This window comes from Amia ocellicauda, chromosome 9, assembly GCF_036373705.1.
Source record: "Amia ocellicauda isolate fAmiCal2 chromosome 9, fAmiCal2.hap1, whole genome shotgun sequence".
Taxonomy (NCBI): Eukaryota; Metazoa; Chordata; class Actinopteri; order Amiiformes; family Amiidae; genus Amia; species Amia ocellicauda.
This window is the reverse complement of record NC_089858.1, coordinates 11,606,385-11,621,897: the sequence shown is the minus strand read 5'-3', so window position 1 is coordinate 11,621,897 and position 15,513 is coordinate 11,606,385. Positions and strand designations below refer to the sequence as shown.

General features: G+C 36.7%; 1 protein-coding gene across 5 annotated transcripts in view; it reads right to left on the bottom strand.

The window, feature by feature from the left end:
- The window catches only part of LOC136758612 (pre-B-cell leukemia transcription factor 3), a 96,131-nt gene that overhangs the window by 64,876 nt on the left and 15,742 nt on the right, over positions 1-15,513 (bottom strand). Inside the window, exon 1 of one of the 5 annotated variants that reach the window (XM_066713147.1) lies at positions 7,388-7,483. The exons of the other annotated variants lie outside the window; for them this stretch is intronic. Coding sequence (XP_066569244.1) covers positions 7,388-7,421 — 34 coding nt within the window. The 5' untranslated portion in view covers positions 7,422-7,483. Of the gene's footprint in view, positions 1-7,387; positions 7,484-15,513 lie in introns of those variants that run through there. 5 annotated transcript variants of the gene reach the window in all.

Below are 15,513 nucleotides of genomic sequence, written 5' to 3'. Positions count from 1 at the left end.
AATCCCTGGAAGGCTCCACTGTGCGCTGACGACTTTGGAGGGAGGAAGACACTCGCTCTGAAACCTGACCATGAAATGTCCTGCACTTCCAGCCTACAGCTTCAAAAGCAAGTTCAACGGCCTGTGTATTTTAAATATTTAAAACAGGCCCTGTATAACTGTTGCTATGGAAAACAAAAGAAAACCGGACACTTCAGGCCTCTTCCAGGGAGCCTATCTCCAAGTACACAAAGTTATGAGACACTGCAGACTTCACTGCCTGTCCTTACGGCACCTCTCCCAACTAATCTTGTTATTTAGAAACTCATCCCTCACTTAGAGAGCCTGTAAATAAAGTTCACCAGTCTGCTGTTTACACCCGTCTCTTCCTGTCCGAGTCTGTCACTCACAACCAATCTGTACCCTGATGAGAAACACATCTGTGGCAGGAAACCATTAGTGCAAATCCTATCATAAGTCGCATATATACTATTATGATTGTTTAGGTATGCTGTTTTATTGAATTATTCATGCTTTAAGATCATTTATCTACATGAAATGAACAGACTATGGATCCTGCTGTTGGCTTTCCATGTCAATCTAGGGATCCATAAACTGCACTTATAAAGGCTTAATTCACTGTCTGATATGCAATATGTCCAATTGTTAATTTAAAGAATATATGATGTCATAACAAAGGGTTACCCTGCTGTACTTTGCTTTCAGAATACATAATAATAATAACAATTTAGATTTAATAAGTGGGACTTCTGCAGAAATATTACAATCTGTGAGTTTGTTTACATATATATACATACATAAATATGCATTTATTCTGTTAATGTGAGTGTTAATGTCAGCTTGTTTGTTTTGTATTTTTTTATAAATAAAATACAACACTAATAAATTCATTGTCTTTCTAAAAAAATATTGGTTTTAAAACTGTAAAATAAAAAATAAAAATTGCATGCAGGCAATCGCCATTTATTTCTGAAATGTTGGAAAATAATCCACCATAATAATATGCAGCAGTGGTATAAGAATATACATTTTATTAAAAAATGAAAATGCCTACTGCTACACACCTGTCAATATGCAATTCAGTGTCAGGTTTGAGAGCAAACAGAAGTTTCATATGTCACTGATGAACAGAATTAGGGGAATCCTCTATTTTCGTTTTTGGCACGTATATTATTCCTTAGTAGACTATAAAAATTGCCTGAAGCTATTAGTTACTGTGCTGCTTGATTCTGCAGAATGCAAAAAGAAGAAGGTGGAGCAAAGGGAAATATAAAAAAGAAGGGGGGAAAAATGATATTGAAGTCTTCAAAGCAAGTGAGCTAACAATAAATTTTTCCCTTCAGTTTTAATCAGTCGCCGTGTTGTGAAAGCGCAGCAGACAGTGACGCCAGACACCGTGCCTCCCAACATCGCTTCACCTTTGCGTTTCCACCAGGGACGCCGTGTCAAGATTGTTCAGCTTTTTTGACGAGTGCTGCGTGGGTAACTAACGTGTAAATGCAGATACGTTTGGAAAGCGATCCTGACAGTGATGTATTGCAACTGGTTGCAGGTGTCGGCAAAGGAGGCCCGGCCAGGCGCGGGGGGCTGCGGGAATCAGAGGAGCAGCGCTGATACCCCGACTCTCCCCACGCAGCCACTCAGCCTCCCATCACAGCATCATTAAACAATCACCCCCCTCTTGCCTCCTCTGGCTGCCGTTAATCTGGGGACCACCACTCTCTCTCTCAATCTCTCCCTCCCTGTACTCAGACTTCTGTTTCCTTCACTCTTTTTCTCTCTCATCCTTCTTACTTTTCTTAGTCCTAGTAATTCATATTCTACCTCCCTTTCTCTATTCCACCCCCCCACTTCTCTCTTTTTTTTTGGTTTTTACAATTACATCTGATATATTTCCACTTGGATTCTGTTTGTCAACAGCGATAAAACGCACTATTGGGAGGCTGCCATGTTGAAGTGGCAAGCGAGGCTGGATGTCTTGCTTTATCTGAAGAAAGCTGTAGAAGGAATTAGGAACTGGCAGATGATTTAATAAAAATTAACCACCACTGCCCCAGATTTTGTATTGTCGTGCTTCTTGTATGGTTCGGTTTTGTTTTGTGTATTTGTCTAACTGTATAGAAAAAAACAAATACCTACACAACCAAAACAAAAAAAGAAAACCGAAGGACACTGCTTTGTTCCTCCCCTCTTATTATTTCTTCCAGGTTTATTTATAATCCTGAATGAACAGTCTGAAGAACAGAAATATATGCAATAACTAAACAGATGATAACTGTATATTTTCTCAGCTACGGTTCTTCTTTTACCAATTTGAGTATAACAGGGAGAGCAGTCTAAAGAAATGTATTCATGAATATTCATTATGATTCAACACCTCACATGTGTCCCTACTCACAGGAGAAAGAAACATGGAACACATACCTCTGGATCTCAACATATGACAGTCAGAATTCAGTTTCAATAAAGGCTTATAAAAAGCAAAACACATTGACACACACACATGCTAACACACAAACACACACACACAAACAAATAAAATGAAAAAACCTTGATCCCAACTGTGTTGCATCTACAACAGAAGCCCTTTGCCAGCAGAAATGCCTTATCCAGTTAAACGATTACAATAATTATTTTTTATTATTATTTTATCTTTCTCTCTCTCTCTCTCTCTCTCTCTCTCTCTCTCTATCTCTCTCTGAATATCAAGGTGTTTTTGTAGCAAAGGCTTTAACTGATCCAGAGGGATTTTGCTCTAACAGCAGTCGGTCTCCTTTTCTCTTTCAACACAAAACTCTGCGCTCCAATCAAAACTATTCACCAGGGACTACCCCCAGCTATGCTCGCTCAGTGTGCTGTGATACTAGCAGTCCTCGCATTGATCGCGCAGTTTGCAGAGAGCACGCTCACTACTGTTACCAGAGAACAAAGACACTTGCTTTCCTACATGCTACCACTGATTGCTACTGCATTTAATGTCTTAAGCCTTAAACACACACACGCACGCACACACATATACACTTACACACACTAAAGAACATGAAGAAAGCAAACCAGAAAGACGGGCAATTATCATGGTTAACCAATGTCATGCTTCAGTCAGAATTAATCAAGTAACAGCTTATAGGAATTAATAAATATATGTATTTCTTTTTAATCATGAAAAGCACCTCCAGTTTTTATAGTGTGCCTGTAATGTACTCTCAAAGCCCATTTACGATCATAGTACAAGGTATATAACACGCTGGAGAAGTGGTGCTATGATCCTTATTAGTAGCTGCCCATGCCAACTGGATATTTCCAAGCAAAATAAAAGCAAAAACTGTTAAACAGCCCTATGAACAATTAGAGCTATCTTCTAGCTTATATTTCAGGATGATTTTACGTGTTTGCTGTGCACCAAAATTCCATGGGCCTCTGTGAATTAGTGGCACTAAATAACAAACCCAGTAGGTGATCGCCACGCGCCTTAGCAGTCGCTCGGTACAGACAGGACGCAGAGCTGCCATGCCAATATCCATAACTTCACACGACACGACCCTCGCGTGATCCCCAGCCGCGTGCATGTTTGGTCCGACCACAAAGATACAGTGCTAATTATTTTTGAAAAACTATGTAATTCTTCCTGGCAAGGTTTAAAAATAACTCCACTATTAATATAGGCCCCCTTATTTAATCACAGGCTAATTTACTTCTGACAGAAAGTAAATTCCACTATTTTCTGTGAGGCTTTATGAAATTGCCATCATTTTTAATTAATTCTTAATTAAAATATATTACACCACAGCTTCTACCCATCTCTCTTGATATTCTAACATAATCAATTCAGAACCATTTACATATCATTAATTAAAAGCTTTCCTCTCTCATCCTTAAAATCATAATGAGGCCCTATTTCTCATTAACAACCTTTAAGGGAGAAAATAACAATACAGTTGAGAGCGGATGGCAATTTTAAAAACGCGCCGCCGTCTCTCGCACTTTAGAGGCGGCCTGTTTTAAATCTTCTGAATTTGCTAAGTATATTTTACAAACTGGCTGAGGGCCCCACTGGAGACAGAATTTGCTGAGCACAGGGCGGCCATAACAACACCACTCACCTCTGGCCCTCAACTCGCACACACTTATGTCACACACACTTATGCTTTTGATCCACTTTAATCCATACAAAAATGTGTAGATTTTGGAGAATTCCAAAATCAAATCTATCCTGTTCACTTTGCGTTTTCCAAAAACAAGAGCAAGATAAAATATTGACTTTTTTCTGCTTGATTCCAGACATATTGCAGATGCTCTATGTCCTGTTCAACTTAATTAATTAATTAGTTAATTGATTAATTAGAGGCAATCATTATTATGATAAAGAGCATTTATTAACAGGATTTGATGTATACATTGTCTTAAACTAATAGCAAAGCCTAACTTTATGGCATTGTTGTCCTTGAATATAAATCAATTCTTCATATTATGATGAGCAGATGGTTGCACAGCATAAAATACAGTCCAGGGTGCAAGTTCTTATGCATGAGACACTATGCTGTGGTATCATATTACCTACCTAAAAGTCAGTAATATTAAGCTATAATGGAGAAACTATGCCATTGGGATACTCTTAGTTCCTTTCCACCTAAGGTGACAGAGGGAGAATGCAAAGAAAAATTAAATGTAAATAATCCTATGTAATAAACAATACATTTGTGGGGGGAAAAAATAATATACTTGCAAATCATGAATTAATTCCACACTGCCAGGAAACAACCACACATTGCAAAGGCCTAGCAGTGTCTATCTCTCCTCTCACTCTCTCTTATAAGGAAAGGTAATAATATCAAGTAATAATGGGTATTGTTATGCTTTGTATCAAGCGAATCTGATTTTTATCAGCGTCTCTCTTTCTCTCGCAGGTGCTCCACCACAACTTGTCAAGACAGCGTGTCTCAGGCTTCACACGTCAGATAAAAATCGCTGCACTTGTGTTTTGGCCCAGTGACAGCAATTTATTTGAATGTTTTGTCACAACAGCAGTGTCTTTCGGGGGCCTGTGCACTAAGGTGCCGACAACTTCCACGGTTGCTCCCCCCACCTGTCACCCAGTGCCGGGCTGGAGTGAGAACGATGACACTTTTTTTAATGATTCCACAACCCCCGCAATCAGCCCTGACAATCCCCCCCCCACTGCCATCCCACCAAATACTGTAAAGCACTAAAACACAGTGGGGGGAAAAAACTTGTGTCACCAAGCACTCTCACTCAGACCCCACAGTGCACTTTTTAAATGTGTTTATTTTGTGTGTTTATTTATTTATTTATTTTTACAAAAATGTGTTGACAGTTTGAGGTGATGTCAGGCAATTAAAAAACAGCAGGTGCTCTCTGCAACCTAAGCGCTCCCAAATATTTAATTCAATAAATAAATAATAACTCAACTTTACACAGTGAATAAATAGTTCACGAATGCATTACAAGCAGATGTACTAATGTGAAGTCACATATCATATCTTAATTCAAAGGAAACACAGCAATGTTTTTTCTGCCTTAAAGGCCTCTCTTAAATTCAAGGCCAATGACTATCTGGGCAGTCTACACAAACCTAATAAGCATGTTTAGACTGTCCCACAATATTTTCCCTGCCTTCAAAAAGCCAGCTTAACACACCGCAATCCCAACACAGCTGCACCAATCCCACATCGCCAGTGTCCTGATCCTACAGATTTTGAACAAGTAGCTCTTGCAGTCCAAAGCATATGCCCAATTATGCGCCTATAAAGTCAAGTATGTCCATGTAGAGAATTAGGGAGAGCAGGCACACACACACACACACACACACACACACACACACTAGAAGAGCAGTGATTCATTCATTTGAAACCACAAACACATTATCGAGTCTCTAAGTGCGGTGAACAAAGTAGCTCCTTGTAATCCTAGATTTGACCAGCTTTTGCAGCCACAAGCTGTCTGCCCATTTGCTCCGAGTCTTGCTCTAGTGTTTCAGCTGAGCTCGTTCAAAGCCATGCTTCTCTCTCTCGCTCTCTCTCTCTCTCTCTCTCTCACACACACACACACACACACACATTCGCTGGCCACCTACTGTTAAACTCTTATCAGTTTAAGAAGCCCTAAATGCCTGTTTAATGCAGAGGACTATGCACTAAAGTGTAAACAGTGAGGTAAGACTTGAACAAATTGTCCAGGGTTTCATGGCAACAGGGAAAGGACAAGCATATTTCTGTCCTGACAGGCGCCCATTGCCACTATAAACAACAGTAACTCGAACTCTGGTGCATGTCCAAACTGAAAACAAAATTTGCGCTCATGCCTGGCTGGTGAATGTGAAATTCCTAAACCTCATTTACTATTTTTTTCTACTACCTTTCACAAATTCCAGGTGTCTTTCCCTGGTTTTGTTTGTTTATATATATATATATATATATATATATATATATATATATATATATATATATATATATATATTTGTACATATTGGGTTTTAGTACATATTGGTGCTCTGAAGTATTACAAATACAGTAGTAAACCCCCAATTTGTTTAGGCCCAGAAGAATCAGGGACTGACAGACCTCAAGTATGAGTTTCGTGTTACTGAAACTCATTAATACCTATTCAGTTTAAGTTACCAGTATGATCTGACTCTTTTCTTTACTGTGAATTAACTGAGCAGTAACATCATTCAAATCCAATTCCAGTCGTTAAAACTGTGACAATTAACACAAGACATATCAGAATCATTCTGCCACAGTGTAAGCAACATGATAAATTCAAATCCAAGTGTATACGTGTTTTTTGTTTTTTAAATGGGAAGGTTAAAAACTGAAGAGATAAAGGCAAGATGAATCTCTTATTTTTTCTTTCTTTTTTAAAATCTTAATAAATATGCAAATCCCAGTTACGAATAAAATGTACCACTGATCGAATGCAATCAACATAGCAGTGTTAGATCTATATGTATCATCTATGCAGTTTGTGCAGTTATACTTATAACCATACAGCATTTTTTTAATTAACAATAATTACTAATAATGATGCTTTGGCACTTATTTTCTTATAGCTTCTCTTTTTTTCCCCATAGTGTTATTTAAAACAAAGTGAAAAGTGTTACTTGCAAGATTACACATAAATAAAGTGTGACTCATGCTGAAATAGCTTTAACATTAAATATTTATTATGAGAGCTTACAACTAAATCCATCGGCAGCAAGGAAACTTCTTTTGGCACAAAAATAAGCGGGTTTGTTTGTTTAACAGAGGAGCTGCAGAATCTATCAAAACAGGCTTCGGTGCAGACAACACCATAGACAGTTATTTAAAATGCCGTGTCAACTACAGCAGCCTACAAACTCTCCGTATTTTAACGATAAGCAGGCACTTACTCTCATTAAGCATGTCACCATAGGACGGGAGCATTTGGTTCCAGCCTGGGATGAAAACAGGAGATTTATACCCCCCACCATTTACTTTTTTATTATTAGTATTATTTTTCTTCTTTTCTTTAAAACACAGCTCGTAACCCATGAACGAGGATCTAAAATTCAGTAAACAAAATGAATGTCAAAGCATCCTCTTTAACCAAGGTGAACTGATTTCCTCATAATTAAAATACAGCTTTTTAAACTGCCTGCAATAAAAGTTTACAACACTCTCTGATGGTTATAAAGATAAGGTAGTAAAAAAGAAAAAATTAAAAAGGGGAACAAGAAGAGGAAGAGAAAAATACAGCCAGTGTACCAGTGTACGGCTTCTACCTCGGATTTCCCCAAAACAAAACAACAGCATTATATCTTTTTAGCATCACAAAATCAATCAAAGATTAGGTAATGAAATATGCACCGGCCTTTTTATTTTTTCCTCTCCCAGAACCTTTGACAAATCACACACAATCCGAAATCTCCATAAATCACGATTAAAGACAAGTATATCATCACCAACGCATATATCTTCCCCAGTCTGACCTGCAGACTAATGAGAAAAGGCCTAGACTATCTCATCTGATTAATTAATTCAAAATGTCGGCTGTTATTCAAATGTGAGGCTGGTGTTATTTGAATAACACTTGACAGCAACGCCTGAAGAAATCATTTCTGGTTTGTGTAGCCACTGCTGCATTACTGATGATGGCTTATGAAGCTCTTATGCAGGAGCTGGGCCTCTTTTCTCTCTTTACTTCTCTGCTTCTTTCCTATTTCCGATCATGATTGCTTTTGTAAGTTTTTATATCTCTAAATCCATGAATTAATGATCCTTAACAACCCTTCCCATTTGCTTAAATATCACCTCTTTCTGTACTTTAATTTTCTTCTTGTTAAATACTGGCAGGTCTGTTTGTCTGAAGCCTTAAGAAGTGCCGACATAAACAAGAAGTTGTGCAACCTGCCCATTCACAGTTTTGACTGGAAGCTACATTCCTGTGTGGGTTTGGAAGCGAGTTTTGTTGGGCTTTCCAAATCCCTGGGACCAGGTTGCAATTCCTATGAAATGACATGTAAGCCATGTCATAATCATCTGATCTGAATTGCTTTTTTTTGGCTTGGTACTTCCGTAAGTTTGTTTATTGTTCAATTACGGTTGGAGTGCTGTTCGGTTTCCCTTGCATTGATCCTGAATTGATCGGAATGATGTACTGCTCTGACCTCCATGCCGAGTAATAAAACAGCAGCAGTTAATTAATAAAATTAAGAAATAATAAATGTACGGATAAATATCTGAATGTACGTTCCTATTGCGCATCCCGTGATGTCACAATCCAAACTCCGATTGTAGAGTTTGTCCTTTGGTGCCAAGTCAGGGTGAACGTAAATCTGTTGACGTACGACCCCGAAACAGACCTGACCCTCGATCAGAAAAGAAGATCAGTAGTACATGGTGGCATGAGCAGAGAGACCAGCATGCATCAGACTGCTTGCACTCTTCACAACTCCCTCGTCGAGCATGGATTCCAATCAAGTGTCTAGAGGTATAAGACGTTCGAGTCATTAAATAAATTAACTTTGCTAGTCCAGCCTCTATCACCGTTATGTAGCGGTGCTTTGCATACCAACACTTCCCTAATAAGCCTGGTTGGTTACATTTGGACTGGGACTGCATATGACACTGCCTAATTATAAAAATTCATGTTTATTTCCCCAAAAGGAAAGAGAGGGAGCAGCTTGTAAATGTAAGCTTTTATAATTTTTAAGGAAGAAATCACTTTTGGACATATTAAAAAATAATGTCTTTCCATTACATTGTTTCCAAAGTATTTTTTGTTTATTTATTTTACTTTTTAATGTGATGAGAAAATGAATTATTTGAACCTTCATTGTTTTCTTGACGGGGGAAAAACATCAGCAATACTTAATGGAAATTGTTCAACATCTGAACAACTCCAGACAATTGTACATTCACAAAATACAACTTGAGAATTGGAAAATTACATTTCTTCATATGTATTCATTGTATGTTTATTATTATTATTATTATTATTATTATTATTATATTAAATTGGATCAAAAATAAAATTATAATATTGTAAATATAAACAACGCCATAGGGTGTTTTCTTGTCATTTAAAAAATCTCTCCCGTCTTATTTTTGTTTAGTCGACTTGTGATAAAGCTGACCACTTCTAGATCCGGTTGTTTAACAAGGTCTCTCTGTAAGGGTCTCTGTTATACTTTTAAAACAGTGATGTCTTGAGCTCCCTTTCAGCTTCTAGCACTTAAAAAAAAAAAAAATCCAAATGCGCAGCCTAAAACAAATATAAATCAATCATTATGACAGAAGTAGTGCTTATTTGAGAGCCAGAAGTGAGGAAAATATTCTATGTCAGCAAAATGTCTCCTGTCAAAACCTGCTCTTTAAATTTTCACTGCAATGTGCAGAGACAAATGTCCTTTGCAATTCTTTACAAGACGCCTGGCATCCTCCTAATGCCTGGTTTCTTACCCATTACTTAGAAATAAAATACTGGGGAAGCTCGAAAAGTGGTTATTGAAACTAAAGGGTAAATGAAAAGGTCTTAGTACTTTTACTTCAGACAGTATTAAAAATTAATACATCTCCTCATGGAAAAAAATACATGATTTCCACAGTTACTGAAACTCAGTCAATATGTTTACATTTATATTTATAGTATGCTTACTGAAAACCTGTAGTTTATTAAAATTTTACATCACCAATCAAGAGAAAATTCATTTACATTTAAAAAAAATTGTTAACTCTAGGATTCCTTCCCTAATGGAACATATTCGGTCAAAATATATACGTACTCCAGATAAACATTTCATCATTTTGGTCAACAAAAAAAACGGAACGCACTCAGTGTTATTTAAACAGATACGTCCCAAGTAATTGCTTTCTTAGTTTTTACCTGTAAAATTTTACAATATATACATACACATAAATCACATAAATTGGACTATAAGAAATGTAAAAAATGTAATGGTAAAAAAATTGTTTGCTGGCATATATTGACAGAACAAATAATACACCTTTTAATCAAGTTTACACCACTGGTGTCGGATTTCTTTGCATGGTATCACTCAATAAAATTACGACGGGATTGAAAATACAATGTCAAGTGTGCCAAGAATCATGATAAAATGAATTAACAAGTAACTGACACCAGCACTCGGTTTATTTATGGTCGTGCACCAGCCCCCAAGAAGACATTCGCTTTTCCCAAGCAAGGTAAAGCCAGAGCCTCATAAAGAAGCGGCATGCTACACAAAAGAAATGTATATATCAACACGCGCACACACAAAGACATATCTATACAAATGAACACACACTGTAAATGGATATTTTATTGATTAATGATATGCACTTTAAGCAGGCTTTCATTTCAAAGTCACAAGCAACAAGCTCATTATTGCCATGCGAGGGGCATTAGTTAATTAAAACAGAGCAAAATATGATCCTTATGTCTTGAGTAATATTGACAAGGCAGTGATCTTTTACAGTAGCCTGCCAGCAGTGTTTTTATTTTGAGCATTTTTATTTATTTATTATACATTTCTTTTATTTATCAATCACATTTAAGTTACTCTTAAACTGTATTCAATTACTCCCCATCTCCTGGGTTTTACGATTCTGGTCCTGTTGACCAAAAAGGAAAAGAAAAAACAAGCAAAACAGAAAAGAAAACAGAGATCCATTCAGTACCAAAGCATGTGGCGTTCCTTTCCAATTTGAATTAATTGAATGCAAAGCACAAGAAAAACAGGGTTGTCATATTAATAATAACTGTGATATGGGGGATGTTAAATGATGCTAGTGCCTTTTTATTAAAAGGCCCTCCTCCTTCTCCCCCCATTAGCGGGGTATTTCGAAGGAGGGGCTCACAAGCGGATGAGTGCCAAAGAGAGAGAGAGAGAGAGAGAGAGACAACCATCTAAAGTGAATTTATAGTGCTTCCCAAAAAATTGAGAGAAAAATAGCAGTAATGTACTCTGCGTGACCTCCACTTTCTAAAGAGAATAAAACCAGCCTTTTTTCGCTTTTCAATCCCCATCAAAGTGGAGTAAAAGGAAGGACAGCGTCTCCCTGCTCGCTGCCATTAATCATGGCTTTCTCCGAGCAAGTGCGTATTAATTTCTGTCATCCCAAAACATCATCGAGTATTGTTATGGCACTGCTCACTCCTTATTCACTACCAGGCATTACCAGTTTCCCCTGGCTGAGAGGAGACGGGGCGAAGCGGGTGCAGCTCAGTGTTAGAGGCCTTTATCCCAGGGGTTCTGACACCAATTAAGCCATTTCAGGAAGAGATGAAAACAGGACCAGCCTTTTCACTTGTAACATAAGCCGGCACCTAGCGATTGGCCACTTGCCATTTTTCCGTTGCTTCAGCCTACAAAAATGAACTTCGAAGGCTTACAACAATAGAAATTAAAAAACAAAAAATCTGTTTGTTTAATGCTGCATTTTCACACATACACATAGATATACTAATGGTGTGCATTCTTTTAACTGGAAATTCAAAACCTTTTTTTTCCCCCTCTTAATTTTCCCAGGTGCAAAGATATTATATTTTCCTAATCTCTTTGAATTCAGTCAAGTATGAAGACAGTCTCATTGTGTTCAACCCAAACAGGAATCCGGCTTAAGCATATATTCGTATTTCATTCTTTGTTTCATGTGTTTCATATCTCGCAACCCCCAGTGAGTGCTATCCCAGATGTACTTTAAAAACTGAATTAAATATCTAAACCAAATGAAACTTTGGATTAAGCTTCAACATTTCCTCTCTGATACCTTATAAATAAAATTCTACATAAAGCAAAAAGTAAAATAAATATTTCAGATTATATATATATATATATATATATATATATATGAACTGGTAATGATTATATTACGCTCTGGAGCAGCATGGTTACAAAAATGTATTGAATTTTAAACTATCCATCACATTTCAAAAGCAGGGTTTTTCATAGCGTACATGTATAAATCAAATAAACTTTTTTATTTGTATTTCTAACAATAAAGTTGTCACTTTACACTCTATTGAGAAAGTTGCATCACTTAATACCATAGGAATCTGTCAGCAATTTTAGTAGTAGAATCTAAATCGGGATGCTAGCCAAACATGATTCGGTACATGAAAAAAGTACGGCCTAGATATTAATTTAATATAAATAGTATAGCTTCCTCTGGGTGTGGGGGTAGTGAGTTGAAGAATGTTAAAAAAGTACCATAAATAAAAATAATAATAAATAATAATAAAAAAAATCCCTTGTGCAATTTAATAAAACATCACCATTCAGTCGATTTTTACGGACTGCTTTAGATCTAGTCGTCGAGTCGGTTTTGGACATTTACATCTGCTTTTAAGTTTTTATGGTTGCCTCTTGGCAGGCTGCAAAGTGGTGCTTGTCAGGGTTGCGGCGGAATAATGCAAGGTTTGTTATGAATTAAATATTAGAAACCTTAACGCAGCAGCCAATAAGAATTATTTGCCTTATTAAAGCAGCAGAAGACGCTGATTAAATTTTCATTGCATTGCAGTCTTTTTCCCATTTCTGCTTTCAATTTATCATTCTAATGTATGAAAGGCATGTCGAACAGTGGCATGGAGACTTAATTTCAGGAATGCAAATATGAGGAGGGGGGAGACGACATCCAAAATGCCTTTTTGGAAAACAATATATAGTCGGATCCAATGAGGGCAGTGTGAAAATCGTGGGCCCTCTGATACCATCGTCCTGCGCTCTCTCCTTCTCTCGGCAAAACCTGGACACAAACTGTGCAGAAATATTACACACCTCACATTTGCAGGAGCACGGCTGATAGATTAAATTGAAATCTTAATCAAATAATTAATTATTAATTTACAGACGGGCTCTTAACTTTGCCCGTGAGTAATTGTATCTTAAATATTATGGGTTGATCTTCGAAATGTTTTTTATTCACGGTCTTTATGATTTGATTTTATGTGTGTGTGAGCGTGTCTGTGTGTGTTAGTAATATTAATATTTATAATAATTTGTACTACACAATTAACACTATCTCTTTTAATTTTTTTAAGCAAGGTATTACAATGCACTCGTCTCACACTTTGCCATGTGTGCTTTAAATATGTCAACATAAGCATCAGCATTCATGAAACTATTCAATATTAACAAGAGATCCCTAAATCATAGCAATGGCATTTTGCATAAACTGCTAGATTACATACTTACATTATTATGTAATATTTTATTTAATCTGTACAATATTTTGTGCATTTTTACCTGTTTTATTAGTCTGATAATATAATCAATTTTCTGTATGTTAGATGGATACAATGAGAGACACTGAATACATTTGCAAGACGCCTGAGTAAATAATTTAAAAATTAAATTTAGCAATCTATGACAACTGTCGAAAAAAGGAATGGATCCTAAACAGATTTAATAAATGATCAAAGGACATTTGAAGTCACATTATTTAAAATAAGCGAGGGCTTTCCGAGGCACGTAGAAAGTGACAATCAATGATCTGTTCGTAGAAAATCAAACAATTAAGAATAAATAAATAAATAAATAAATAAATAAATAAATGTTCAGAAAACATTAAGGACGCAAGGACAACCTCCCCTCAAAAAGCACTGTGGTGTACATGTCCTAGATAACTATCCTATATCGAAGGTTGTTCACATTTCTACATTTAATGTGTATCAGAAAGAAAATGAACTTCAAGTATCTATTCCCCCTAGAGAAAATCTCTTCCCTGAAACTCTGGAACTAATGAAATGGGGATCTATAAATAGCACTATCATTACCGTGAGAGGACTTGCTTTGTACCAGTCTTCGCTTCTGACCCTCTTTACACTAATAACTGCTCAACTGCAATATTGCCTCTCCATCTGAAGAGCAACATTAAGACATTAAACAGTACAGGATGCAAATGAAAAAAAAAAAAAAAACTACAAACATTTCCGATTTTGTTCACCGGCGCTGTTGGTGTTCATCAACTCTCAGAGTGGACATTCACTTTTATCCACTGTGGTATTTTCCCCTTGCCTTCCACCTTCAACACAATCCAATCTCTAATGGCGTGAGTGGCGTTCACAGGCCCTGCCTCTGCATTCGTACAGCCCTCCACCTCATACCACCTCCCTATTATTTGAGCAGTCTCCAGATTTTGCTGACAGGAAGGGATGTTCTCAAACACAAATTGCAAACTTGCACCTGCATTACATTAATGAGTATTACAATTGCATTGTGTGTGCAGTTTATGAATTTGCAAATATAACAGTGTTAATAATACATATGGCTGCAACATTGAATTAAGCAGCAAGTCTGCATTCCTTTCTTCGGGAATTTCTACTCTTTAACCTAACTATGAATTATTTATGAATGTGGCTTGATATCACTGCTTAGCACCTTGCTTATTTACAGGGAGAGAAAAAACACAGCAAATGCAGACTTTGTCAAAATTACAATTACACACGTCTGAGAGGTGACACACACTAAACAGGTTGTTCAGAGGTGTGTGTCCTGTTTTGCACAACATTTAGAAGCAGAGAGATCACGTTTTTAATTTACAGACAGTATGAAGTAAGTTTAATATATGTCAAATTAAGTTTGATTTTAGCAATAACACCACAAATTAATTAATATAAAATACTGTCATTAATTAATTATAATTCATAAATTACCAAATAAATAAACTATATAAAAATAATATAAAACCACTATAGCATCCAGGCCACTTCTGCTGTCCAAGAAAGAAAAAACAGTATTTTATATTGGTTTATGTGTGTGTAAGATGTAACAGTGTTAAAATAATTCCATTATAAATCATTACAGGTAGAAATGGGCCTCTGTGCACATCACAGATGCAAGAAAAAGTTCAATTGCTTTGCTAATTCCATATTTGCTCCATAAAAAAGCAGCATAAACACAGTGGTGGGTGGATGAGGTTTAAAGCTTTTATTCCCGGTGACAAAATTATTGATGACAACGCATCACAAATGGCACTTATTTCATATACACATGTCAGGGGAGAAATGTAAAATATTAAAACAGCAGCAGCG